This window comes from Hemicordylus capensis, chromosome 5 (assembly GCF_027244095.1).
Source record: "Hemicordylus capensis ecotype Gifberg chromosome 5, rHemCap1.1.pri, whole genome shotgun sequence".
NCBI classification, from domain to species: Eukaryota; Metazoa; Chordata; class Lepidosauria; order Squamata; family Cordylidae; genus Hemicordylus; species Hemicordylus capensis.
In genome coordinates, this window is record NC_069661.1 from 154552687 (window position 1) to 154580151 (window position 27465).

At 40.2% G+C, this 27465-nt stretch overlaps 1 protein-coding gene across 8 annotated transcripts in view; it reads left to right on the forward strand.

The window, feature by feature from the left end:
• KIF21A (kinesin family member 21A) overlaps nucleotides 1–27465 on the forward strand; it is a 157431-nt gene that overhangs the window by 81034 nt on the left and 48932 nt on the right. For 7 of the 8 annotated variants that reach the window (XM_053253846.1, XM_053253850.1, XM_053253852.1 and 4 more), the window contains exons 10-22: nucleotides 249–312; nucleotides 1258–1461; nucleotides 6738–6773; nucleotides 12485–12572; nucleotides 13626–13743; nucleotides 14297–14485; nucleotides 15222–15421; nucleotides 16116–16223; nucleotides 21346–21414; nucleotides 23047–23249; nucleotides 24460–24613; nucleotides 25480–25677; nucleotides 26493–26594. In XM_053253846.1, coding sequence (XP_053109821.1) covers nucleotides 249–312; nucleotides 1258–1461; nucleotides 6738–6773; nucleotides 12485–12572; nucleotides 13626–13743; nucleotides 14297–14485; nucleotides 15222–15421; nucleotides 16116–16223; nucleotides 21346–21414; nucleotides 23047–23249; nucleotides 24460–24613; nucleotides 25480–25677; nucleotides 26493–26594 — 1733 coding nt within the window. The remainder of the gene's footprint in view (nucleotides 1–248; nucleotides 313–1257; nucleotides 1462–6737; nucleotides 6774–12484; nucleotides 12573–13625; nucleotides 13744–14296; nucleotides 14486–15221; nucleotides 15422–16115; nucleotides 16224–21345; nucleotides 21415–23046; nucleotides 23250–24459; nucleotides 24614–25479; nucleotides 25678–26492; nucleotides 26595–27465) is intronic. The other variant, XM_053253849.1, reaches the window with a different exon arrangement.

Sequence of the window (27465 nt, forward strand, 5' to 3'; positions counted from 1 at the left end):
TGTTCATATGTTCTTGTGTTAATGAGCTACTCCTCTTTTGGCTCCTCTCAGTAATCCCTGAATGCTTCAGTAAACACATTCATACTGTCTCTTTCTCTACCTTTCTTCTTAATCTCTGTTATCTAATAATGGTACCACTTTTCCAATAGACATGTTGATGCTTCCTTTGCCATTCCAATAAGTTTGTATTTTGAAGAAGTGTATTTTAATCTTCAGCCAATTGTAAATATTCTCTAATTTTTTTTAAGGAGAAGGAAATGAAGAAATCAGTAATATGATTCACAACTACATTAAGGAAATTGAGGATCTCAGGTATTTACATGCCATACTATCATTTTTGCTCACGTATGTGTTTTCATTATGTAGAAACTCTTCTATATAGCTTTATGAGCCTTCATGTTTGAAAGATAAAAGGTTGCATCTAAACATTCTCTCCCTCTGAGGGAAGGGAATGTTTGGATGCAACCCAATGTCTTTACATGTGCAAAGATCTTTGTCAGTGGTTCAGCAGATTGCTTCTGTACATACTCACTCCTCTCTCCCCCTCTTGTGCTCTAATAAGCATTAGATTTCACTCAAGGTTATTTCTAAAGACCTTGAGAAACCGGGCATCCGCTAGATCATTTTAATTAAATATAATGTCATTAGAATTAAACATGGTTAGTTACTCTATTTATATTACATAATGCATTTACATTAACTTTATTCATAATAGGGTTGTGTTTGTAGGATTGGTTTTGAAGTAATTTGTTTTTGCATAGGACTTGGGCATATCTGCAGTTGCTTGCTTTTTCTTTCTTTCTTTTTGGTTGATCTTCTGACCAAAACCTGTTTTTCCTCTCTGTGTGTGTGTTTCACCTAACACACTTTTCTTTATAGACCATTCCATGCATCTGACAGAAGCTTATGTCCAAATAAGTTTGTTGATCTTTAAGGTTCCACAGAACTGGTTTGGTTTTGTGTATGTGTGGGTTTTTTAGTTTTGATTTTGTTTTGCTGTAGAAAATCATAGTTCTTGAAAGAGACAAAAAGGTGCTTAAAGCATCATTTGTGAAAATGCCTGAATATGACTTAATACAGGGTTGTGATATAGTTGTATATCAAGTACTGCTGCCATGCTAGGACTCCATTCTAGTAAACATTCCTTAATAATTTAATATGCAACAGTTGCCCTGTCTTCAAATATTTGAAAGAAAAAAAACATATATTTACTGCGATCTGCATTTGGTTTTATTGTGTATAACTTTCTGTATGTAGGGCCAAACTACTGGAAAGTGAAGCGGTGAATGAAAACCTTCGGCGCAACTTGTCCAGAGCCTCAACAAGGTCAACGTACTTTGGTGGTCCCTCAGCATTTTCTGCTTCAATGCTTCCAGCTGATAAAGAGACAGTTGAGATTCTTGATATAGCTAAAAAAGACTTGGAAAAACTGAAGAAAAAAGAAAAGAAGAAGAAGAAGAGGTACTGTCTTAAACCATACATCTGCATGCTGTGTTTTGTTGTTTTGCATAATAATGTTGTCTCTTTTGACCAGAAAGTAAAAACATGATGCAGTTCTCTTTTGGGCATTTACTTGAGTTAAAACTGCCACATGGTTCCTTGAAAAACTTAGGCAAGTGTTTAGTGTTACAGTCTGCAACAAGATGAATCATATGTGCATTCATTTTGTAAAAATTAATGTTGAACTATGCCATTTTTAAAAACTCCTTTAAAAATAAACTACTATGTGGACATATCTTCAGACTTCAGTTAGAAAACACAGTTTGTACTGAAGTACAGTACAGCTGCTTCATCTGAAAAGTGCATTTATCAGCTGTTAGGATTTCCCATGGTAGATCTTAAAATGGCTTCATTTGCTTCCTTCATATTATGCTTATGCTTGTATCTAAAATCTGAATTCTGTATTCTGAAAATCTGTATTCAGATTTAGATTGTATCACTGCATTTTCATGCTTCTTTTTTTTCCTCTTCAGTTTATAACCCATCCAAATCACCACCAATCTAAAAGTGTGTGTGTGTGTTTGTGTGTGAAAAATGATGTAAATTATAAACATGTAGACAGTGCCCCTTGTTTTACTATTAAGTTACTTTCATTCTGTTTGATCTTTGCGCACAAACAAAAATTATGATGCATATCTCCTACAAATATGTCAACCAACTCAAACACCTTTATGTTCCATCTAATGATGGTGTTAGTTGCTGCTTAGCAGGTTGTTTTGTTGGCCTCTCACTTCTTCAATGTCCAAACTACCTACTGATCCCCATTTTGAGTTTTAAAAATAGTCATATAAATGCCAGGTGCATGGAAGTAGCAATTAGACTAGCCCAAGATGAAGCTTATCTTGACATAGTAGGAAGTAAAGGGGAAGGCCAAACAGATCCAAAATTTGGCCTTAACTCTCTCCTTTAAGCTTTGTTTTGATTTTTGAGGGTAAAACCCAAGACTAGCCTTCTGCCCTTCCAGACAGTCTCACTTATTTTCTCAGTATTTGTGAATTTCTCCCACCCTTGTCCTCTGTGTCCCTCCAGCCAATCAGTTCTCTATCAAATACAGTATTTGTGGATGAGTGGGATTTCATGAATGATTAACTCATGAGCTCTATAGATTTTTGTGATCGATTTTTATATAAACTTGAATTGTAAAATTGTTAGACGTTTAGCATTAGACAGACCACAAGAACCAGTTCATTAGGACTAGAAGTATGAGCTAGGGGGCTGGCATGCCTTGTCCAAAACATGAATGTTGGCGTTAATTACTCCCATGTATGAAATTATACTATAAATTTTAGTAGTATATGGAACCCAGAATTCAAGTCTTGTGCTGCTAGTGACAAGAAGAGGGCTAGGTGAAACACAGTTTTTCCATCTATTTTTAAGCTGTAGCAGAAAGAAAGCTTTCTGTTTGGGTGTGTGTTTGCTTGTCTCCCAACAATTTGTAGAACAAAGGGAAGTAAGACTCACTGGCTGATATCTAGATCAATGAAGCTGTTGGGCTAGCTGGTAGTGCTAAGTCTGGAGCTTACATTCCAGACAATGGGAACTTTGTGCAAGAACACTATAGTGAAATAGTGTCCCCTGCTTTTACTGCTACTAAGCTGTCCTCTTATGCTAGCACAATGGTGTTCATTCTTCATGTAGCTTCTTGCTCTGGATGTTGGCCACTGTCTGCATGCAGACTTCCTGTAGCTCATTTCTGTCTATGTTTGCAGTTGGAGCTACAGATTAACAGGAAGAGTAGGTGGAAAAGCTTGCTTTGCAAGCAGCAAAAATATTTTCCAAAAAATGGCCTGTGTTTCCTTGAAATATTTCACTTGTGTATATGATGAAGTACCATATACTCTAAAAGAGCCAATTAAGTCAGTTGAGTCATTAGTGTGATTTAGTTTGTTCGCTTTCTTTTGTAGCCAGGAAGAAAAAAGACCTGAACGTACAGGTCCCTTTTTTTTTGCAAAGTCTTAATATGTTCTGCATGATTGAAGGCCTATTTTTCCAAGTCCTGTTGAATTAAAATTCATAACCAGTATGAACTGTTAGGTAAAAATCCTTCAGATAGGTCTTTTATCATGACCACTGAGGAAAACATAAATGGTGTGGACTTGGAAAAAGTAGTTGTAACCAATTCTGAAAACCAGTTTACATTAGCTGGCAGTTGTCCTTCATTGCCTATGTAGCACTGTGCTTGTACAGTCTTTTACACAGATACTCTTTGAAGGGACCCACAAATTTTGGCTTCAATCACTAGCCCTCCATTTATGGTCACCAATCCCCTCTCTTCCCTCAGCTCCTTTTCTTGACACAAGCAGAGGTCTTAGGAGCGAAGCAGGTCTTCTGTTCTTTGTCTGGGATATGGAGATGGTAGGGAAACAGTGGGAGCCCTTTCCTAGTGCTCAGAAAGGATTCCTGCTGTTGCTTACCTTCTCAAAAAGGGCAGTGAAAATGAAACCTCTGGTTAGGAGATCTGTGTGGTGCTATGTGTCCAACTCCCAGAGGGCTGGGGGCACTCACCATTAGTGAGCTGGCCTTTTGTATAGTAATACAGATCTTGTATTTTTAGAATTTTTGCCAAACAAGCACCGTGTTACAGATTGTTCATGTAAGTTGTGGTTTAAAACTGTTTTCTGGGCTCACCTGAACTTTCTTTGAAACTTTTCAGTGGTTTCTCAGTAAGGGGTTCCTTAGCTGACAAATTCATATGAAAAGAGCTCTTTGAACGTGTAGAGTCTAGAAATTACTCTAGTACAGCATTATATTTATACTGTATAAACTCAGTGGCTCTTGGATTACTTGTTAGACTAGTTCTCTCCCACAGCTATCTTCTTGTCTTTTCTCCATCCAGCAGCCAGAATAAATTATCTTTACACTTCATATCTTTATTATTGGTTAGTAGTTTGTAGCCTCATGGCTTCACTACAAAAGCTTTTATTCTGTGCCTTGTACAGTTGGATACTGGAAGCATTTTTTATTCATGCTGTTACAGTTATGGTCATTGCTTGCTTTGTAACTCTCAGCATAGACTTTACTACCCTTAAATACTTTGAAGTGACAGACGGGCTCCTGTGTTGTGTGAAAATGTCTACTCTGTTGTTCCACCCAATACTGTGTAAGGTCTTCCTTTCTTCCATTAGAACTTGGCTTTCTGTAACAACTGAGGAAAATAAGGATGGCAGGTGGACAGGCAGGCTTCAAAAGAGCCAGTGTGGTGTAGTGGTTAGAGTGCTGGACTAGGACCAGGGAGACCCGAGTTCAAATCCCCATTCAGCCATGAAACTAGCTGGGTGACTCTGGGCCAGTCACTTCTCTCTCAGCTGAACCTACTTCACAGGGTTGTTGTGAAAGAGAAACTCAAGTATGTAGTACTCTGCTCTGGGCTCCTTGGAGGAAGAGCGGGATATAAATGTAGTAGTAATAATAATAATAGCACTGTGATGAAGGGTAGGAGGTAGAATCATCATGCAGCTCTGAATCGAGTTCCTTCCCTGATGGTTGCACTCACATCTCTGAATTATTTGCAATAAATTAGCGAGGTCTTCTCAGTTGGCCTTCCGTAGTGTACCGGGCCCTCGTGTAGTGAATGGTGCCTGTGCCTGTAGGAGGGCCTTCTCTGTGACCTCCCCTCTTCTTTGGAACACCATTCCACCCCCGCCCCAGATTCATTTAGTCCCTTTCTTAGTGGCTTTTAAGGCCCTTCTTAAGACCTACCTTTTTCACCAGGCTTTTGCCCTTTAACATTTTTTAAAAAAACTTATTGCTATTGTTGTTCACTGCCTGGAGTCTTTGGAAGAGGCAGTATACAAGAAATGTTCAATAAATAAATAAATTTTATCTCCTCACCACCACCACCTCAAGGTTTCTCAAAATGCTTTTTTTTGTTTAGGTCTGGAAATCAGGGATTGGATTTGTCTCAACCTGTCCTGTCCTGTCATGTAATCTTACATGACACTTTTAGACATAGATTGCCACAAATAAAATAGGGGTTTTAAAATATAGGATTAAAATAATAAACTAACGAATGGGTAAAGTTTGCTAAAACACTCTAAATTCCCACATCACCTAACTAGCTAAATTGAATTATAATTCTACATTATTTTCTGTCTGATACATATCCCATTAAATTTTCCATCTCAGTCAATCCACAATTTCAATGCCATATTAAGCTAATTAAAGTACTCACAGACCTTAATGAACGTCATGCACATATCTCTGCACTATGCATCTTTCATTAAATGTAGTGTTTCTGTCTTTTTGTTGCTTCTGAAGTGTGCTCTTAATTTTTTTTCTAACAAGCAGTGACTTGCATAAGTTGACCTCCAAAGTCTCATCTTACTGCTACCAAAAAAAAAAAAAAGATTTTGAGTTTTCAGTTCATATTAAACCAAAATACATTGATTTTGAACATTGAGGCTACATATTTTCTGCAAAATGTTTTTTTAAATAAAAGTGGCTTATATTACTTTAGCTGCATAACAAATATTATTTTTCCTAAATTGGTAACTGTATAATTTCATTTAATATGATTGAAAGAAGTACTTCTTGAGACTCAAAATGTATGTAAGCTAGTTCCACCCCGCCAAGTATTACTTCAAAGAACAAAATGGAAACATACCCTTTGTAAGCAATTGGAAACAACCCCTCCCCCCCACACACATTTCAGAAATTAGTTCCCCCCAAAATCTTTTGTGTACAATATTTATCAATTACCACACCTAAGCCTTATTCTTCCACCAAAGAGCTCAGAATAGCTTGAGGACAGTCTCTTGTTGAGGCAGCTGACAGGGCTGGACCTGCTTAGCTCAGGAGTAGAATGATGTCACCAGACCATTTTCTGGTCTGCAGGAGACAATGATAGAGAGGAACAAATCATCCCAGGTATTATTTCAGTGGGAGTAAATAGTCATCAAGTGGGTCTTGCACTTGACATTCATGATTGGGACACAATGTATGCAAAACCACTTGGAAGTTTTCCTATGCAGATCCCCTTTATTTTAATAGTACATATGCAGGAAATCTTCCCAGGGCCACGCATGTGTCTGTGTTTCTACTTACATTCCTACTATGAAGAATGTATTGCTTTTATACTGTTTGTGGTCTTTTGATGGTCTCTCTCTTTAAACATTCATTTGAAATCCACAAGCTCATGTATCACCATTTTTTAACCTTATTGTTGCTCTCACTTTTCACTTGTCTGGTTTGTTCTTCATTGGCTTGGCCTTCCAATACTGTACCTCCTGCTTTTGAAGGCTGCAGAAACTTGAGGAAAGTCAAGAAGAAAGAAGGTTGGAATGTTTCCCAGGTTTTTAATTAAACTGTCATTAAAAAAAAAGAAAAGCTAGCTACATGAACACTATCAACTCTAGGATTAGACATACATAGAACAGTTTAGAATGTGATGATTTTTTTTTTGCAAGACTAATTACATTAATTATTGCAGACATCCCAGGGGGAAATCATATTGTTGAGGTTTAGGTGAACCAGAGCAGTTTAAAGGGGGCTGGGTGTAAAGTGGCCCGTTCAAAATAGCTGTGAAAATCAGGGAATAAACTTATGAGATCACATAATTTTTACTACATAACAGATTTTCTCTTTTAGTTTTTATAGTAAAATTGTACCTCACTTAAAAACGGATCTGTAAACAGGTTGTGTGTAACTTTTGTTCTGGTCTAGATCCAGGGAATCAATTTATACAGCACTTCTGTTTAACAGTTTTAATGGTGTCTGCTAGCGATGTGCATGAGCCTGTTCAGAGGCCCTTTTATGAGGCCTGAACAGGATCGAACACCAGGAGGTTTGGAGGCTTGAAGGCAGCAGGGACAACTATAAGGGAACTTACCCTCTCTCTGCTTCCCCACCCCCTGCTGGCACTTGGTTTGTAAAGGCTCCATCGGGGTGGCAGCATACCTCCCTGCTGCCCCATTCCCTCCTTCCACAGAAGTGCTGGGTGTGTGCGTGCATACGTTGTGCTTGCTTGCATGCACGTAGGATCTAGATCCAGAGAATCAGAGTAGACTGGAGGGGGGAGATACAGAAAGATGCATAACTAAAATAGTACAATAATACAATAGTACAATAAAACTATAGTAGATACTAGAACCTGAAAAAGTTAACACATTTTCCAGAATACTTCCCTTTTAGGAAGGAACTACAATTACTAGGCAAGATCTAGAAGTGAAAATACACATTTTTGCTCCATTATATGAGATATTAGTATCTTTATCTGCTAAAAGAACCTATATATAACATTCATCAAATTGACTTGGGAAATTCTTTAGTATAGGACAAATTAATTTATTACTCAAATCATAATTAAAAAAACACAAAGGAGAATGTAGTAGGGATGTGCGAACCAGCTTGAGCTGGTTTGCCATTGAATCGGGACTGTTCGATGGTTCACCCTCAAGCCAAACAGGGCCTGGTTCGGTTCAGCTTGACTTCAAGCTGCCACCCCCCCCCACCTGGTCAGTTCTGGGGTTCTAAATGTGGGCGGGGGGGAGTTTAAACTCTCTGCTGGGTCCAGGTCATCCGACGGACTCCGGGGGTGCTACAATGGCTGTGGAAGGGTCTCAGAAGGTTCCCCCTCCCCCTGCTGGCCTCCCCGCAGTCTTCATGAGGCCATTAAGACCTGTTTTGTGGCCTTTCTGGCCCTCTTCCGGCTCACAGTGGCCATTTTGAAGCCTGCCGCAAATGCGCTCTGGCCATTTGCAGTGGCCTTCAAAATGGCCGGCACAAGTGGGAGAGGGCTGCAAGGTGGGGGGAGGGGGAACCTTCTGAGACCCCTCCCCCCACAGCCATGGCATCATTCCCTGGAGGTTGCCAGACAACCTGGACCCGGCGGTGTTAAATAATTCCTCCCCTGCACGTTTTGAACCCCTGATCCCTTGAACTCTAGTCGAACTGTTGAGGGATGTGCAAAGGGATGTGCAAAACTGAACATGCCTGGTCCGGTTTGAGTCCGGTTTGTACTCGAACCAAACCAGGCCAAGCTGTTTTGTGCTCACCCCTAGAACATGGTCAGCTGTTCCAGTGTCTCCTGATTTGCAAGGACAGAGACATTACAGAATGGGTATGTTTTTATATCTGCCTTCTAATAGGGCTGACAGGAGGGCATTAAAACAGGCCCTAGAAAAGGCCCACTGATATTTGAGTGCAGTCAATGTTGCTAAGTATGATGCCAGCTGAAAATTAAAGGTCTGCATAAGTGCCCTATAGGTTTTGGGTACCTTACCTAGATCACTCTGGAATTCCATGTCCAGGATTCTTCATTTAAGAATTTTTTTAAAAAATGACATAGTTGCTTTCTTGGATCAGACCAAAGGTTGGTCTAGTCCAATATACTTGACAATAGTGGTGAATCATTTGCCCCTGGGAAAGTCCCAAGCAGGGCATTATCTGTTTACCCTTCCCCAATCTCTTTGAACAAAGGTATATTGCTTATTTAGTATTGGAAATGTTGGGAGTGACACCTTTTTAAAAGAAAAGACAAAGCTGATTTTTTTTTTAAACAACATTTTCCTGGGTAGACTGTGACATGTATTGTCTGCTATGTGGAACAGCAGGGATCAACTGGGATGTACCACCTATTTTCTGGTAGGGTATATTGGAGAGCCAAAATTTGTTATGTGTTTCTTCCTGCTGCAAGATGCTTTTTGTGTTTAGTACTTTGCTTGTGATAGTATCATGAAAAGAACAGGTGACCTGTCAGAAAATAAGTGGCAAGCATTGCTGTTTATGGACTGCTGAAGTAGCACATTGAAGTTCCCTCCTCCCCCAAATCCATGCATACAAGCCTAATCCTGCAGTTGCAGAGTGATTAACTCTTCTGCTGATGTGATTCTGAATAGAAAATGCTTAGAATAATGGAGTTGTCACCATCCTAGCTATAGCATAAAGAAGCAAGCATTTTGGCACAATAAATTACTGCTTTATTTTGTATGGTTACACTTAATAGATTACCGATTGTAGTCTCAAAATGGAGCACTAAATTATAGTCATTCTACAAGCATGCCATATTTGGATAACTGACTTCACAAATCAATCTAAAATTCAGTGATAGGAAACTGATTTAAATTCACTGTAAAACTTGGTCTCCACATTGAAGTGTGTAAAATATTTATTTTGTATGTTTAATTATCATTATTATACATAACACTTGAACAAAAGACTATACATTATATACATATGAATATAGACACCATTTGCAATAATTTCATTTGTAGTCAGGAAATCCACTAGTCTATTAGTCCGTGACGAGTGAAAAATGATGCCTGACAAGTGAAAAAAGTCCTGAAGAGTAATATACCAATATAGCTTGAGGAACCATCTGACAGGTGAACTGAGCCAACACTTCATGACCCCCTGCTTATATGTACTCCATATTTACTTAATAAAATGTATTATTTATTGTAAATAGCCTATTTTTCCTGTTCTGCAGTTTGAAACTTTAAACATCCTCATCTTATATTTATATATTGACATTCTAGACATCTTGGTAGAGTCAATAAATTTCCGTTACCCTTGGTAGCCAACCAAACATTTGTGGTCACTTGAACCTCCTTCAAGGTGCAGAGAATTGCTCTTGACTTGGTGCTGCTCTTTCAAAACACAGGGTAGGGTCAATGGCCTTCTCCACCATTTCCACTCTTCAGTTCCAAGTTAAGATCATGTTTTAGCCATTCTTTATAGCTTAGAACTGGATGGGAGGTGGGGATTTGTCTAACTACTGTGTTTGTGAAGTACCTCTCACAACGATCCTTTATTTGTGAGGGGTTCTACATAGAGCTCACAGTAAGCCCAGCTCCTCTTGAACATGGAGGTGGCAGGACAAGAGAGGTGTATTGATTTTGCACTTGCTGGATGTTTAAACATTTTGCAAGTGCAGCAGCCAATAAGCACCTCCTTTCCCCCACTTCTAAAGCAGGAATGGGTGGCAGGAGCTAATCTGTCTGATCTTCTGTTGAGTGTTCCAAGTGCTTGGCAGTAAAGCAGCCAAACCTTCTATCTTCTTCTCAACCTTTGGAGCTGCTGAAGGGGTGGGAAATTGCAGTACAACTATGTGGAAAATCCCTGTTCCAGGTCGGAGGCTTGACACACTTGCCAGAGCAAGTGAAGGTGTGGAATCCTGCATATTAGGATCTTTCAAAAGCTGGTTTTGTTGGTCAATAAATAGGGTAGGTTGATTGACATTATTATCCACCCCAACCAAGCTCTTGGGATTAGGCTGACTATAAGAGTCTCTTTCTTTCTGAGATGGGAGAATAAAAGATATTTTCAGAATGAATAGCATGACTTCAGGGGTTTGTCAAAACAGAATTAGCAGTGGTCAAAACAGAATTATGATTTGGAATACTTTATTACTTTGGTATTAATAAACAGTTGCTTTCAGCTGGGAAATCCACCGCTGCAGAGGAGGAGGAAATTGGGATGACTTAGGGAAGCAGGGGAGGCAGGAAAATCCAGTACTGGAATGCATTAGGTTTGGAATTTCCCATAAAGTATTTATGCTCCTGGTATTCTTTATGATTCATTATGATTTTTGCTCTAGTACATCAGTATGTGGGTCTGCATTGTAAAGGATCCCCACCTTCAATTGGGTACAATGCAGAGCTCCTGCAATTATGCACTGCTAGCCCCCACCTTACTCCCTGGATGCTCTTGCACACATACTCTTGCTCAGAGTTTGTAGTGCTCCCCTTACTCCAGAACTGTGCTATCTTTCCCAGCAGAGTGCTTTAGCTCTTTAGGTGTTGTAAGCTTCGCTCTTCATCCTAATTAGAGACCTCTAGCATTCTTGCACCTTGTTTGTTCCCCCTCTCTTGGTTTTCAGCTGCTTCTTCCTCTTCCTTTTATTGTTGTTATTATAGCTGTGAATGAAGCACTTTACACTATTTTTTTTAAAATTATCCTATGGCTGCAGATCAGGATGAGAAAATCATATTTAAATTGTTTACTTTTATATCTGAAAGCTCCAGATGAGCAAAAATAGCTCCAGAAATAATTACCATAGTTAAATCTAGTTAAAAGTTGTCTAAAACTTAAGAATAAAAATTTTTAAAAACCCTTAGGCCTCTTCAACATTTCCCTAGCAATCACGTAGCCAGCTCATAAAAGATCCACAGTTGTGAGATAGCCTGTTCATTACAACTATGATTAGTCTGTAAATTGCACAGGACCTGTGCATCTTTGAGCTGCAATCTTAAGCACACTTAGTAAGCACACTTAGTAAGTCCTATCAAACTCAGCAGGACTGATATTTGCATATACATACATGGCACATGTTGTTAACAGTTAAATCTACATTCTGCAATATGCTATGATGTTTCTTTAGAAAATACTGAGAAGACAGTGCAGTTTCTTAAAAGGGGAAGAAGTGATCAGCTTGGAGATGAGGTATCAAAAGTTTAGGCCTTTCTGCATGTTTACTCCTCCTTAAATAATGTTATCTGTAAGTGGTGCATAAATATTTTTTATGTACAGGAGTATAACTTTAGAAGAAGAAAAAGTAGATTCTATGGTTCCGCTGATCTTTACACCCACCTTAACTTTAAGCTGCTCTGGCATGATATATCAGAATGACTGTACAGTATTTTAGAGCTTTTGATTTATCTGTGTCTCTATAAATATTCTGCAACACAGCCCCATCTCCCGTTCATTGCTTATTATCCAGACTTGTAGCCTTGCTCCTGTGTTTCTAGAATGTAATATCTATGAAAACATTCTTTGGGATCCTTATGGCTTTCCTTGCCATTCCCAAAATGTTTGATCTTTCAAAGCTCACCCCACCCTGTGTTGAGTAGGTGAAACTTCTAATGTTGTGACATCTACTAATGTCTCAGTGTTGCCTCTTTCCTATTTAGATTTGCCAAGCTGGCTGACTACCTCTTGCTTTCAGTGAAACGCCAAGCTGTGGCCAGCCTTTAGGCAGGCTGTTTGAGGAGAGCAGGGATCAAACCGTTAGTTTATAACACTTTTTAAAAATTGTTTCTCATCATAGTGCTGTTAAGGAGGAGAACACAGATAATGAACAGGAGAAGAGGGATGAAAAGGGCATTTCTGAAAGAGAGAGCCATGAACTAGATGAAGTAAGTATTTTGGTGTTATGAACTTTGCTGTGCACAAGCTGGTGGGTGGCAGCAGCTGCGAGTTGGACAAAAAGGTGAAGAAAGCCCTGGAAGTCAGAAAAGTAACAGGGAGCAGCCCTGCACAGGGCTGTGACACAGCCACACCCAGTCCCACTGGAGACAGCTGGCAGGGCTGGGCTGTGATTCTGTTGCTCTCAGAAGGGACCAGTTTCATACCCTAGAGTGAGATGTCTGCTGGGGTTGCTCTGTGGTGTGAGGGAGCTGGGAAACTGACAGGGCAGAGGTAATTGGAAGCCCACTACTACACTTAGATGACCGGCTCATCTAAGTTCCCATATGGATGCTATGTGATAATGCGCTCAGCTGGCAAGGAAACTGGAGTTGCCCATGAGGAGGGAATGGGATATTGCTATGTCTCACCATTCTACAGCATGGGAGGATTCTGACCACGGATACAGCATTTGTCTCTGCAGAGACAAATACTGTAGTTACCATGGTCAGCATGGGAGTGCTTCTCGCCATGGTCTCAAGGATTCTGTACTCACTGTACAGCACCCTCAGTTTTTGTAGTGTCTGAAAAGAGCTGCAGTTGCACATGAAGCAGCTGGTGAGGCATGTCTATTCAGGTACCAGGGCCTTTATGTGTGGAACTCTTCCCCTAGGTGGAGTAATCCATCACAGTCTATAAATATATTTAAATCTTATTAATATCTTCACTTGTATTGCCTAAGGTTTGAGATGAAATTAACGTACAAGCAAGAAAACATTATCCCATCTGGTAGTGCTTTAAAAGGCCAGACAGGTGAACAGTAGAAAGACATTTAGACATAAAATGTATAAATAAATATAAATTGCAGTAATGCTTAGTTAGTTTATGTTGAGTTTACTATAGTTTTTCATTCATAGTTTCCTTTAAGTATTAAAAGCGTTGCATACCCAGGAATAGAAAATGTGTCGTTATGAACTGACTAGAGCATAATTATGCTTTGTATGTATGAAGTAAGAAAGCCAAAGAACTGTTCTAATCCCTCCTCCTCTCCTTTTATATTGTAGGAAGAGGTTCATGAGCTTAGTGATCATGAAGATGAGGAGGAAGATGAAGAGGAGGAGGATGATGACATGGAAGTTGTTGAAAGTTCAGATGAGTCTGATTCGGATTCAGATGAAAAAGGTGACATTATTACAGAGTTTTAAAGGAGTTGTCAGTGTACAGCATTTGTCTTATTTTTCATAAAAATTAAGAGTAACTTTACAGAGTAAAGGGTATTCTTAGTGTAAATTCTGAACATGTGCTTTAGTTTCATCTATCTGTGTAGATTTATGAGAGAACCACGGTTTTGCTATCTGCTTGCTGATGAATTAATAAGTTCAGACTCTTTAGAATGTGACTGCAGCAAGAGCTACCAATGAAGATTGGATAGAGATGACAGTGCTGCTCTCATAACAATTTTTGTATTAAAGGCCAGTTTCTTGGATAATCTAGTGACAGGGTATAGGTTAGGTATGTGTGGAGCCTCTTTCATATGCAAAATATGGGGCTTACTCTCCCAAGTTCTGGCATTTCTGCTACATTTCTGCACTAGAAATATTAATCGGTTTTTGAAATAATTACTCCATAATATTTAAACAAATTTCTTGTTTCAGGTGCTTTCCTAGTTACCTAGCTCTTGAATCTATAGAGGCTGAGTGCTATGAAACTCTTCCTATTTTTTATTTAACTACAGCAAATTATCAGGCAGATTTAGCAAACATCACATGTGAAATTGCTATAAAACAGAAGCTGATAGATGAATTGGAGAACAGCCAACGAAGACTTCAGACTTTAAAAAGGCAATATGAAGAGAAGTTAATGATGCTACAGCATAAAATTCGAGACACTCAACTTGAAAGAGATCAAGTGCTTCAAAACCTGGGTAAGAAAAAGAAACTCTTGTTAAGCCAGCGTCTAGGACTTTTTAAAAGCCATGTGGTAGGATATACATTTTAATAAATTAAAATGAGAATCAGTATAGTGGATAAAACATTTGATGAATTGAGAGACCTGGGTTCAACTTCCTACTTGGTCATGAAATGCACTAACCCTGGGGTCAATCATTCTTCCTCTGCCTAAGCCACCTTGCAAAGCCACCTCAGAGGCATCTGGTAGGCTACGGTGGTAAAGACAATGCTGGACTTGATAGGCCTTGGGCCCAAAGGTCCTTCTAATTTTTTCCATCTCTGTGCGGAATGAGTTTTGTTCTGGGCAGCAGTATCAAGGCAGCATGTGCACAAGTGCATTTAGAGTGGGGCCTTCCTGATTCAACTTGAGCAGGATCTAAGATGAACTGAGCAGACATCCAAAAACTTGTGAGCGCATGCATGTGCACACACCTTAGAGGGAACAGTGTTTGGGCCTGATCCAGCAAGTCTGTTCTTATGTTAGATGAATAAAAATGGGATAATTCCCATGTAAGCCACTGTGAGATCTTTGGAGAAAGGGTAATATTTGAATGTGGTAGATACTCAAAATTAATTTATGCCCTCCCACTTCTTGGTACAAACTGGAACTCAAGTAAAAACTGAAATTATATCGAAATTTTTTTTTTATCCTGAGATTGAACATAAGTGTGTAATATCCATACATCAAGAAATCTGTTTGTCATTATTTAGGTTCAGTAGAATCTTGCTCAGAGGAAAAAGCCAAAAAGATTAAATCAGAATATGAAAAGAAACTCCAGTCTATGAATAAAGAGCTGCAGAGACTACAGACTGCTCAGAAAGAACATGCACGGCTACTTAAAAATCAGTCTCAGTATGAAAAACAACTGAAAAAATTGCAACAGGATGTTACAGAAATGAAGAAAACAAAGGTACTGGTTGTGGAGGAAAGACATAAGCTTCAAGAATGGGTGTATCTAAAAAGAAAAACTGCATTTATAGGTATAATATAAAGTTTTCTGTTTTTAAAAGTGCAATAGCTGAATGTAGTGGACATTTGAAGACTGAACTTGTTCTACAATAAGCACTAGTTGCCTTGTTAAACTAGGAACAAAATGAATACAGATGACCATTTACAAAGTGGTAAATTACTTGGGGAAGGCAATTATCTGTAGCTTTTGCCTACATGGTGAAGAGAACTTTACCACTGACTGTGCAGTTGTGTGGCTGTCTCACCAAAGGCTGCAGACAATAACTGATTGTTCACCCACTGAAGTAAATTACTGCTTGGTAAGTAGTTGCTTGAATTCCTTCCTTCTCCTAACTAAGGAACTTGAAAATGTCTGAGAAGATGAGACTCTCCACTTGACTTCGTATCTACCAAAACCAGCAAAAAATCTACACAAAATCAGGTCTACACAAACAAGCAGAAAATTGTAACAATACTTGCCTAGAGAGCAGTTATTGTGAGGTGGTATTAGGGATGGTAGAAAGTCATCTGCCTTGTAACAACTTTTCTGTCACTAGTTTAAGAACAGGGGTGTGTATTGGGGGGCACAGGGAAGTAGATTCCAAAAAGTAAAACTGCATTTTAAAAGTAGTTGAGTAATAACTCTATGTATATAGGTTCGTCTGATGAAGCAGATGAAAGAAGAGCAAGAGAAAGCCAGAATGAATGAATCTAGAAGAAATAGAGAAATTGCACAACTCAAAAAGGACCAGCGAAAACGAGAGGTGATTCCTAGAAGAAAGTATGGGCTGAGTGCAACTCTTATGTTTGTGTAAACTAAACTGACCTGTGTTGTGCAAGTTGGGAGAATTCCTAGATTTTGTGTGCTAGTTTGTTATGCTTTAAGAATATAAGAACAGCCCTGCTGGATCAGGCCCAAGGCCTATCCAGTCCATCTTGTTTCACACAGTGGTCCAACAGATGCCACTGGGAGCCTACAGAGCAATTGAGGACATGCCCTCTCTCTTGCCTTTAATCCCCTGCAACTGGTACTCAGAGGCATCTTGCCTCTGAGGCTAGAGGTGGCCTATAGCCCTCAGATAGTAGCCATTGATAGACCTGTCCTGCATGAATCCAAACCCCTCTTAAAGCCATCCAGGTTGTTGGCTGTCATCACATCTTGTGGCAGAGAATTCCACAAGTTGATTATGCGTTGTGTGAAAAAGTACTTACGTTTGTTGGTCCTAGATTTCCTGGCAATCAATTTCATGGAAAATCCCCTGGTTCTAGTGTTATGTGAGACAGAGAAAAAATTCTCTCTATCCACTTTCTCCACACCATGCATGATTTTATACAGCTCTATCATGTCTCCCCACAGTCATCTTTTCTATAAACTAAATAGCCCCAGGTGTTGTAGCCTTGCCTCTAAGGAAGGTGCTCTAGGCCCCTGATCATCTTGGTTGCCCTCTTCTGCACCTTTTCTAGTTCTACAATGTCCTTTTTTAGATGTGGTGACCAAAATTGTACACAGTACTCCAAGTGCGGCTGCACTATAGTTTTGTATAAGGGCATTATAATATGAGCATTTTTACTTTCAATCCCCTTCCTAATGATCCCTTGCATGGAATTGGCCTTTTTCACAGCTGCCACACATTGAGTCGACTCTTTCATTGAGCTATCCACAACGACCCCAAGATCCCTCTCCTTGTCAGTCACCAACAACTCAGATCCCATCAGCATATACTTGAAGTTGGGGTTTTTTGTCCCAATGTGCATCACTTTACACTTGCCAACACTGAACTGCATTTGCCATTTTGTCACCCACTCACCCAGTTTGGAGAGATCTTTTTCGAACTCCTCACAATCTGCTTTGGATTTAACTACCCTAAATAGTTTGGTATCATCTGCAAATTTGGCCACCTCGCTGCTTCCCCAACTTCTAGATCATTTATGAATAAATTAAAAAGCACCGGTCCGAGTACAGATCCCTGGGGGACCCCACTTCTTACTTACCTCCATTGTGAAAACTCTCCATCTATACCTACCCTCTTTTTCCTGTCTTTCAACCAGTTAGCAATCCACACATGTACTTGTCCCCTTATCTCATGACTGCTAAGTTTCCTCAAGGGTCTTTTTATGAGGAACTTTGTTGAAAGCATTTTGGAAGTCCAGGTATCCTATGTCACCTGGGTCACCTTTATCCGCACACTTGTTGACAATCTCTAAGAACTCCAAAAGGTTTGTGGTGCAAGATTCACCTTTGCAGGAGCCATGCTGGTTCTCCCAGGGTCTGTTCTTCTATGTGCTTTACAATTTTATCCTTGAGAATGCTTTCTATCAATTTTCCTGGAACAAATGTTAAGCCAACCAGCCTGTATTTTCCCAGATTGCCCCTGGATCCCTTTTTGAAAATTGGTGTTACATTGGCTACTTTCCAGTCCTCCGGTACAGAGCCTGATTGTAGGGATAAATTATATATTTTTGCAAGTAGGTCGGCAATTTCACATTTCAGTTCTTTAAGGACTCTTGGATGGATGCCGTCTTGCCCTGGAGGTTTGCTAGTTTCCAATTTTTCCAGACAGTTTAGAACATCATCTCTTATCACTTCTATCTGACTCAGTTCTTTAGCCTCCATCCCTAAAAAGCCTGGTTCAGGAATTGGTATATGCTCAGTATCCTCTGCTGTGAAGATGGACACAAAGAACTCAATTAACTTCTCTGCAACCTCCATATCTTCCTTAATAACCCCTTTCACTCCCTCATTGTCTAACAGTCCAACTGCCTCCCTGGCATGTTTCCTGCTTCTGATGTATTTAAAGGAGTTTTTGTTATCCCCCTTGATGCTTTTAGCTCAGTGTTCCTCAAACTCTCTGTTTGCCTCCTTTATTGCCACCTTGTTTGTTTATTTATTTATTTTGTTTGCCAGAGTTTGTGTTCCTTTCTGTTCTCATTTGGGCAGGTCTTTCAATTTCTGAAGGAAGTCTTCTCCTTTATGGTTTCCTTGACTTTACTTTTGTTAGCCATGCTGGCATCCTCCTAGACTTAGTGATACCTTTCCTCCTTTTTGGCATACATTCTAACTGGGCTTCTAGTATTGTGGTTTTGAGTAAACTCCATGCATTCTGGAGTGAAGTGACTCTCCTGATTTTCCCTTTCAGATTTCTATTCACCATACTCCTCATTTTGGAGAAGTTTCCTCTTCTGGAATTCATCGTGTCTGTGTTAGACTTCCTTGCTGATTCTCTCCCCGCTTGTAGGCTGAATTTGATCACACTATGGTCACTGTTCCCAAAGGGGTCCATGACACTGACATCACACACCAGGTTCTGGGTGCCACACAGGATTAAGTTCAAGGTTGCCTTCTCTCTGGTTGGTTCCAAGACTGACGGTTCTAGGGCACAGTCATTCAGCGTATCTAGAAATTTGACCTCTTTGTCATTACCTGACTGTGAATTTACCCAGTCTATGTGTGGGTGACTGAAGTCACCCATTATTACTGCCCTGCCTCTCCTTGATGCCTCCCTGATTTCCTTCTGCAACTCCCAGTCACTGTCAGCGTTTTGATCCGGAGGGTGATAGCACATCCCCAGCAGCACATTTCCTTTCAGGCCTTGTATTGTCACCCACAGGGTTTCTGTGGAGGACTCTGGTCCACCCAGGTTTTCTAGCTTGTTAGATTCTATCCCTTCTTTAACATACAGTGCTACTCCATCTCCAAGGCGCCCCTCCCTGTCCTTTCTATAGAGTTTATATCCAGGGATAACAGTGTCCCACTGGTTCTCACTGTTCCACCATGTTTCTGTTATACTAACTATATCTATTTCTGCGCTGACAAGCAAGCACTCCAGCTCACCCATCTTGGCTCAGAGGCTTCTGGTATTGGCATATAAGCACCTATACATTGAATCTCTTACCTAGTGTATGCTATCTTCCTTTTGGCTCTTCGACTAGTTAGCACAGCCTCCTGTCATCTTCATGTGGTTCTGCTCTGTCCCCTTCTGTTCTGAATCTTTTACCCCCTTGTACCTGAAGGGATAGCATTTGCTGAACCAGATACTGCCCAGCTTCTGTCAGCTATTCCCCAGGCGTCATTTTAAAAGCTGCTCTGCAACCTTTTTGATTTTAAGTGCCAGCAGTCTGGTTCCATCTTGGTTCAAGTGCAGCCTGTCCCTTTTATACAGGCTTTGCTTGCCCCAAAATGTATCCTAGTGCCTAACAAATCTAAACCCCTCTTCCCAGCATCAGTGTCTCAACCACGCATTGAGACCCCTCAGCTCTTCCTGTCTCACTTAACCTACACATGGAACAGGTAGCATTTCTGAGAATGCTAACTTGGAGGTCCTGCACTTCAATATGCTACCTTTTCCTTACCCTTTTCATTGTAAACTGCCTAGAGATGCAAGTTTTTGGCAGTATAGAAATATTTTAAATAAATATATTTTGAAATAAATAAAATAAAATAAATACATATCAGCCTAAATTTGGCTTCCATAACCTCCCAACTACGTTTCGCCAAATCGTTGGTGCTCCTCAGCGCTGCCTATAGATGCTGCGTGATGTCCACAACCTTCGCATCAGGCAAGCAAGTCACCGTGTGGTCAACACGTGTCACAAGCCCATCTCTCTATACCTCTGACTGAATCGCCCACAACAAGGAGGCCCCCACCCCTTGGAGGAGTATCCCCTGTTCAAGAGGATATGGGCTAATCATCAATGGAAGGGGTCCCTTCTAAGGGAGCATTTCCTCTTCCTTAGACTGATGTCCTCATTCCCCAATATGTGCATTCTCCCTGACAGCAGAGGCGCTAAAATCCTTGGAGTGAGATGCCTCAACCACATCCCCGAAGGTCCTGTCTGCATGCATCTCTGTTTCTCTGAGCTTCTCCATATCTGCCACCTTGGTCTCGAGGGAACGAACTTGTTCCATGAGAGCCAGGAGCTCCTTGCACTGAGCACACACCCATGACTTCTGCCCATGGAGCAAATAATACATGTGACACTGGGTATTGCCCCCTCCCCTGCTGGATTTCTGTCTTCATAACTTATTTTATTGGCTTTTTTCAATATTTAGAGATAATTATTAGAAAGTTAGGTCTTAGCTATATTGGCCAGCTGTTTAACTGTTCATATTTCCTTAAGAATATGAAGGAGGGAATAGTACTTACCTTCTCTTCCCATTGGGCTCCTTGTGTTCAAGAGGACTTGTTTCAGACTTCCCCGCTAAACCTTTGCAAAACTGCAATGCCGTGTTTGCTATCCTCTTGCTCCTGTTTGGTCAACTGTTTGGTCAAAGGATGCAAGAAATTTTGTACAGATTTTCACATATTGGCTATTCTGATTTCAAAATCTACTAAGATATAGTTAGCTTGGGCTTGGATTGTCTAAACCAATGGTTCCCAACCTGGGGGCCTCCAGATGTTGCTGAACTACAACCCCAGCTACAATTTATTGTGGTTGTGGATGATGGGAGTTGTAGTTCAGCAACATCTGGAGGCTCCCAAGTTGGAAACCACTGGTCTACTACACATTATACAATGACAAAGTGATAATGAAATACAGCTTTCTGTTGACACTGAGTTACATATTGATGCAGAACAATATTTCCTTAGGTGTCCTAAGCAAGTTATTTCTGTTTAGTTAGCTAACATATTTAATTTCATGCTCTTCTACCTAAGCTAGAACCATTACTTATTGCTTGTAGGGGAAGGGGCAGGGAAGGTCTTCATATCCCTTTTTTCCTACTAAGGGCACTGACTGTCTTTTAAACATGTACCTAATGAGTGTTAAAATTCATCATAATCCTGTCACATTGTGTGTGGTTTATTTGTAAACTCCAGGTTGGTAGTAAAGCAGATGACTTTACTGAAAAAACCCTGTCTTTGACCTGTTGATTGCTCTTGTTTATAGCATCAATTAAAACTTCTGGAGGCTCAGAAGAGAAATCAAGAAGTTATTTTACGCCGCAAAACAGAAGAGGTACCAGACTGGTTGGATATGATATGAACTATGATATGAAATTATTTTAAGCAGCAGGGTAGGAGACTGGAACTCAAGTAGAGGAGAACTCAGCTCCAGTTTGACAGGATACAGCATAGGACCCATTTGACGGTTTGTGTGGTGGCAGTGCTATCTAGGGTTGTGAGGAGTTTAATTTCTGCTTCTGTTTTAAATCAGTCCGCAGAAACTTTGTTCTGCTGTGACGCTTTTAATGGGTTCTTTGCAGATAAAATTTCCTCTATTTGGGCCGACTTGGACTCCACTGTTTCTGCAAATTCTGTGGTGTCCAGCAATCCCTCGTGCAGTGTTAGATTGGATCAGTTTCAGTCTGTGATTCCTGAACAAGCTGCTTGGGTGGTCTACCCCTTCTTCTCTGGATTCTTGCCCAACATTGCTGCTTCTGTCTAGAGGAGCGATTGTTGGAGGTGGCCTAGTTAATATCATAAATGCATCACTGAGGGAGGGTAGGGTGCCTCCTTGTTTGAAGGAGGCAATAGTTAGACTGCTAACTAAGAAGCCTTCCCTAGATCCCTTAGCAATGGATAGTTATAGGCCAGTCTTCAATCTCCCATGAAGAGATGGGAGGCAAGGTGATTGAAACGGTGGTGGCTGACCAGCTCCAGGCGGTTTTGGAGGAAACTGATTATCTAGACCCATTTAAAACTGGCTTTAGAGATGGCTATGGGGTTGAGACAGGTTTGGTCAGCCTGATGGATGACCTTTAGTGGGGAATCGACAGAGGCAGTGGGACTCTGCTGTTTCTTTTGGATCTCTCAGCAGTGTTTGATATCATCAACCATGGTATCCCTCTGGATCGCCTGGGGGAGTTGGGGATAGAGGACACTGCTTTGCAGTGGTTCTGCTTCTATCTCTTGGGTAGATTCCAGATGGTGGAGCTTGGTAACAATTGCTGTTACAACTGTTGCATCCATTCCTTGAAGACGACAACCTCAAAACAGTGGTACATCAGCTAGTAACCTCCAGGCTTGACTTTTGCAATGCACTCTATGTGAGGCTGCCTTTGTACGTAGTTTGGAAACTTCATTTAGTTCAAAGTGCGGCAGCCAGACTAGTCTTTGGAGTAACCTGGAGAAACCATATTATGCCTGTTTTTAAAACAGTTGCACTGGCTGCCGATATGTTTCCAGACAAAACAAAGTGCTGGTTATTACCTTTAAAGCCCTGAACGGCTTAGGTCCGGGTTACTTTAGAGAGCGTCGCCTTCTGCATGATATCCACTGCACATTCAAGTCATCTGAGGAGGTCCATGTCCAGTTACCACTGGTACATCTGGTGGCGACTCAGAGGTGGCCCTTCTTTGTAGCTTCTCTTGGGCTGTGGAATGCACTCCCAGCAGAAATCCATAGCTTGAGTTCATCGTTGGCCTTCAGGAGAACCTGTTTGGCCTGGCCTTCCAGAGTTTTTAAACTGTTCTAAATGTTTTAATTGTTAATGTTTTTATATATTTTTAAATTTGTTTTGTAATGATTGCTTTTTAAAGGATTGAACTGCAGATTTTATTTTTGTTGCGCTCCACCCAGAGCTATTTGGATGGGGCAGTATATATATGTACTAAATAAAAAATGTGTAAGCTGATTTTGGCTGTTGTAGGTTACAGCTCTCCGTCGGCAAGCAAGACCTGTGGCTGGTAGGGTGAGTCGGAAACTGAGTCTTCCTGAGCACGCTAACCAAGAACCAGTTTCTAGTCTGTCCTCAGTAGACAATGATGGATCAAGAACAGCATCACAACAAAAGTTGAGAATACCTGTAGCAAGGGTCCAAGCGTTACCTGCAGCCACAACCAATGGAACTAGGTAATACTGTAATACTGTAAATGTTTCATTCTCTACTGTTCATAGGTTAGCAGTCTGGAAGTGGCCTCCCCAAGATTTTGCAGCTGCTGCAAGTGGTGTCCTGTTTCCCTTTTCAGAAATCTCTTTTTTGAGGCAGCACAACTTTTACAACTGATTTAGAGTCTGTTCACTTTGAAGGAAGCCTTTATCTAGGACACTAGGAAATTTCCCCAGAAGAGTGCTATTTATAGATGTGTGCTTTTAAAAAATAAGACTTTGTATACTGACAGCTAGATGAACAGCCCCATAGTCCTCTTAACCTTTGAGTGGGTTGCAAGCTCAGGAGATGAATTGGAAATGGAAGTGAACCCAGAGAGTCAGTAACTATGACTGACGTCCAGACTAAAGTTCCACACACCAAAAAACACGGCATGAGCACAAAGTGGGAGGAGCAATTTTTGCTGAGCTTCCCTTCGCTCTCCAGTCCACTGTCCTTCTCAAAACTATGTCTCTGAGGGTCTCGTAACCCCCAGAGAATATTTTCAGGAGGCATGGTGGGCTTCAGAGAGAAGTGGAGTTCAGTGAAAATTACTCCTCTCCCATTACACACTTGCAGCATTTTTGACACGTGTTAGTCTGGATGTCAGATGCATATTCAGATTCTATGCAGTGGAATCCTGATGCACTGTTGATATCTCTTAGTGGTGTCACATATAAATATATGCCCTTTACCTTGTGGAGGATAACTTATTGTACATAATTTCTATTTTCTCTCCATCTTCTACAATTCAAGGAAACTAAATTTAGCAATTTGTGTACAGACAGTATCAAGGAAAATCTGAAATGGCAGGATTTTTTCATTTTTTGAGTACGGCAAACACAAACTCACCCCTATTCTAAAACATCATTGTTTCACACCTGGCGGTTTTCAGTTGCAGAGAATATGAATAAGGGGAAAACTTCAAATTTCCTAAAACTAGCGATATGATCCTAAAACTATGTATTTTACCAAAGAAGTAGATCATACTATGGAGATGTTTATAATAATGATACCACTAAGCAAAAATCTGGAAGATGTTTAGCTTCTCTAAACTTTAGGGGTACATCATTTCCCAGATCTCAAATGTGGTTCAAAATTTCTTCTGTTTAGAGAGGTTATTAATGATGCTGAACATAATTCAAAGGGTATTCTATATTAACTGCAAAATGTAAATCTTTGAATTTCTTACAGGAGTAAATATCAAAGAAAAGCTCTGACCACAAGAATTTATTCCTCAAAGGCAGCCAGAATGAAGTGGCAGTTACTTGAACGTAGAGTGACTGAAATCATAATGCAAAAAATGACCATATCCAACATGGAGACTGATATGAACAGACTACTTAAGGTACGGCAATCACTATGCACTCTTTCAGGTACCCTTTCAAATAATTTCAATATTTGGGACAAAGCAGATCAGTTTCTTCTTCTTGCTTTTTCTGTTCTGTTTTGAATTGGTTAGTTTGATTGATTTACTGTCCCACTGCTCAAATTATGGGGTGAGAGGCAGGGAGAAACAGCCTGTTAGTTTACGCTGTATGACAGTGTCTTTTAGCTACTTTGTTATAGATTATGGGTGGCATGATTTGGCTAAAATTGGGGAGTCAAGAGATTGATTTCAGTAAGGAGCTCCGTAGTTTCCCATCCAGTAATCCACCTGGAGGTGTTCTAAAATGTCGCCTAAAGCCCAAAGAAATCAATGGGCGGTGGGGGGGGGGGAGAGGAATTGTATCTTCAGCAGACTCTATACAGAATGTATAGAGACCATCTATAGAGCTTTTTGTTTGAAGTTTTGACTTCAGAATTGGACACCAGAAATCAAAATGCCAGTTTTTACGTTAACTATATTTTGCATATATATCTTGCCTGATTTGCATATGCATGTTAATCTCTTGATGGCATCAAATGTTTATTAGCATGTGTGAATGGATCCTCACAAATGCAACAAGAATTTTCAGATCACCTGAGTTATAATACCGTTTAATAGCACAGGTTCATACATTCATCTTCCAGTTATTAAGATATGTCCACGAAGGCATATCCAAATCTGTTATAAAGAACAGTTTTATTCTAGAGACAGTATTTCATACTTCTTTCTCCTGCAGAAATTCAGTAAAGAATATAGCAGCTTGGTTTGTTTTTCATTTCCATGTAAAGCATTTGAGTGGCTTTGTTTCTAACGTGTATTTTTACGTAATAATTTTAACATTATAGCAACGTGAAGAACTTACCAAAAGGAAAGAGAAACTTTCAAAAAGGAGGGAGAGATTTGTCAAAGAAGGTGGACCTGATGCAGATAAAAATGTCCACAATATCAATGAAGAAATGGAGTCACTGACTGCAAATATTGATTACATCAATGACAGTATTTCTGACTGCCAAGCAAATATCATGCAGATGGAGGAAGCAAAGGTATGTCAGCCACTATGTTTGGCTTGAATTCATCCGTGGTGTATTTCAGAGAGAGATTCTGTTGTGTGTTAATGTCCGTCTCTTTATGTTTTGTGTGATTTAAAAACCAAGTTTAGATCTTTGAGATTTAAAGGCGAGAGCTATTGCTTTCCATTTGACAGCTGTTTGAAGTATATATGAAGTAGACTGCACTGTCTATTTAGACTTTCTTTGTCTTAAAATCCATTTTGTTCTATAGTAATTCCTAAATATTCCAGACTTAATAGCCTCCATTCTTAACTGAAAAAATGTCTATGTCTGAGGGTCTCATAAGCCCCAGAAAATATTTTCAATTTGCCTATCTCTCTGCAAAATTTCTTTGCCTATGTCTTTGTCTTTGTTTTGTTCTATAGTAATTCCAAAATGTTCCAGACTTAATAGCCTCCATTCTTAACTAGAAAAATGTCTATTCTGCACCCCCCACTAACTTGGCAAAGGGGCACCTTTTAATGTGGCGATTCTCTTTATTTAGTAGGGGGAGGGTAACTGGCCCTATCCACCCCCAGCACAGTACCTCCAGTGACTGTTGCTGGTGTCTATCTTATGTTTCTTTTTAGATTGTGAGTCCTTTGGGAACAGGGATCCATCTTATTTATGTATTTATTTCTCTGTGTAAACCGTCCTGAACCATTTTTGGAAGGTCGGTATAGAAATCGAATAAATAGATGATGATGATTTGTAACTGTTAGAACAGCATTAAGGTGACTGACTACTCTATTAGAGTGTCCAGGTGACTTTCTGATGAGCATCTCTGCTGTTGTCTTTTGTTTATACAGGAGGAAGGAGATACTTTGGATGTCACTGCTGTGATCAGTGCCTGTACTCTAACAGAAGCTCGGTATTTACTTGACCATTTCCTTACAATGGGCATTAACAAGGTAACATAAAAAATGAATCCTATTGAGTTTTTGTGGAGAATTAATGTTGTGCATATTCAACCTAGCAACTGGGTGACGTAGCTGAACCTTCACAAAAATACTGTAGACTCTAAAAAATATTGTTTTCACAACCTATTTTTTTTAAATCATGAGAAAGAAATGAATCCTAACTGAGCAGCAGTCCATTCAGATACATTGAAGTCTTATTCATTCCTTTTAATTTTTATTTTTTTTTTAATTTTTAACCACTTACACTCGCAGTTGCTAATGGGAAGTGAGGGAGAGAGCATGCACAGAACTTGGGCACATTCTAGCCAAAGTGTACTGAGAAAGCTCTCGTAGGGCTTCTTGTCACACAGACACTGCCAGTCACAGAATGGCAAGGGAAGTTACTGTCATGCCTCAGACTTCTGACTCAGAAGAGTCAGAGCAGGAACAGGAGGATTCGCCTGCTAGTGAGGCATCAGAGGCACAGCAACAGGAGTTGGCAGGGAGACCAGACTCTGGAGCTGAGGATTTGCAACAGCTGCTAGACATGATTTCTGATGCAGAGGAGCCTGGGATTTCACCTGTCTTGAGAAAAGGGCTCAAGAGTGAGGCTCAGTGGGGAGCGTGAGGGAGGCTCACGCAGGCGCAGGAGATCACTAGAGAGGAAGCCGAAGTGCTGACTCAGGGAAGCCTGATTGGCTGCTAGTTCTCTTGAGCCATATATATTTGGCAGTCTCTCAATTGCTCAGGTGCTGTTTGCAACTTTTGCTGGTCTGCAGACAGTGTGCTATTGAATTCCAAAACTTTGTCTGAGTTCCAGTTTGCCTTGTTTATGCTTTCCTGCTTTGTTCTGTTAATTCCTTGCTTCTGTTGTCCTTCACTA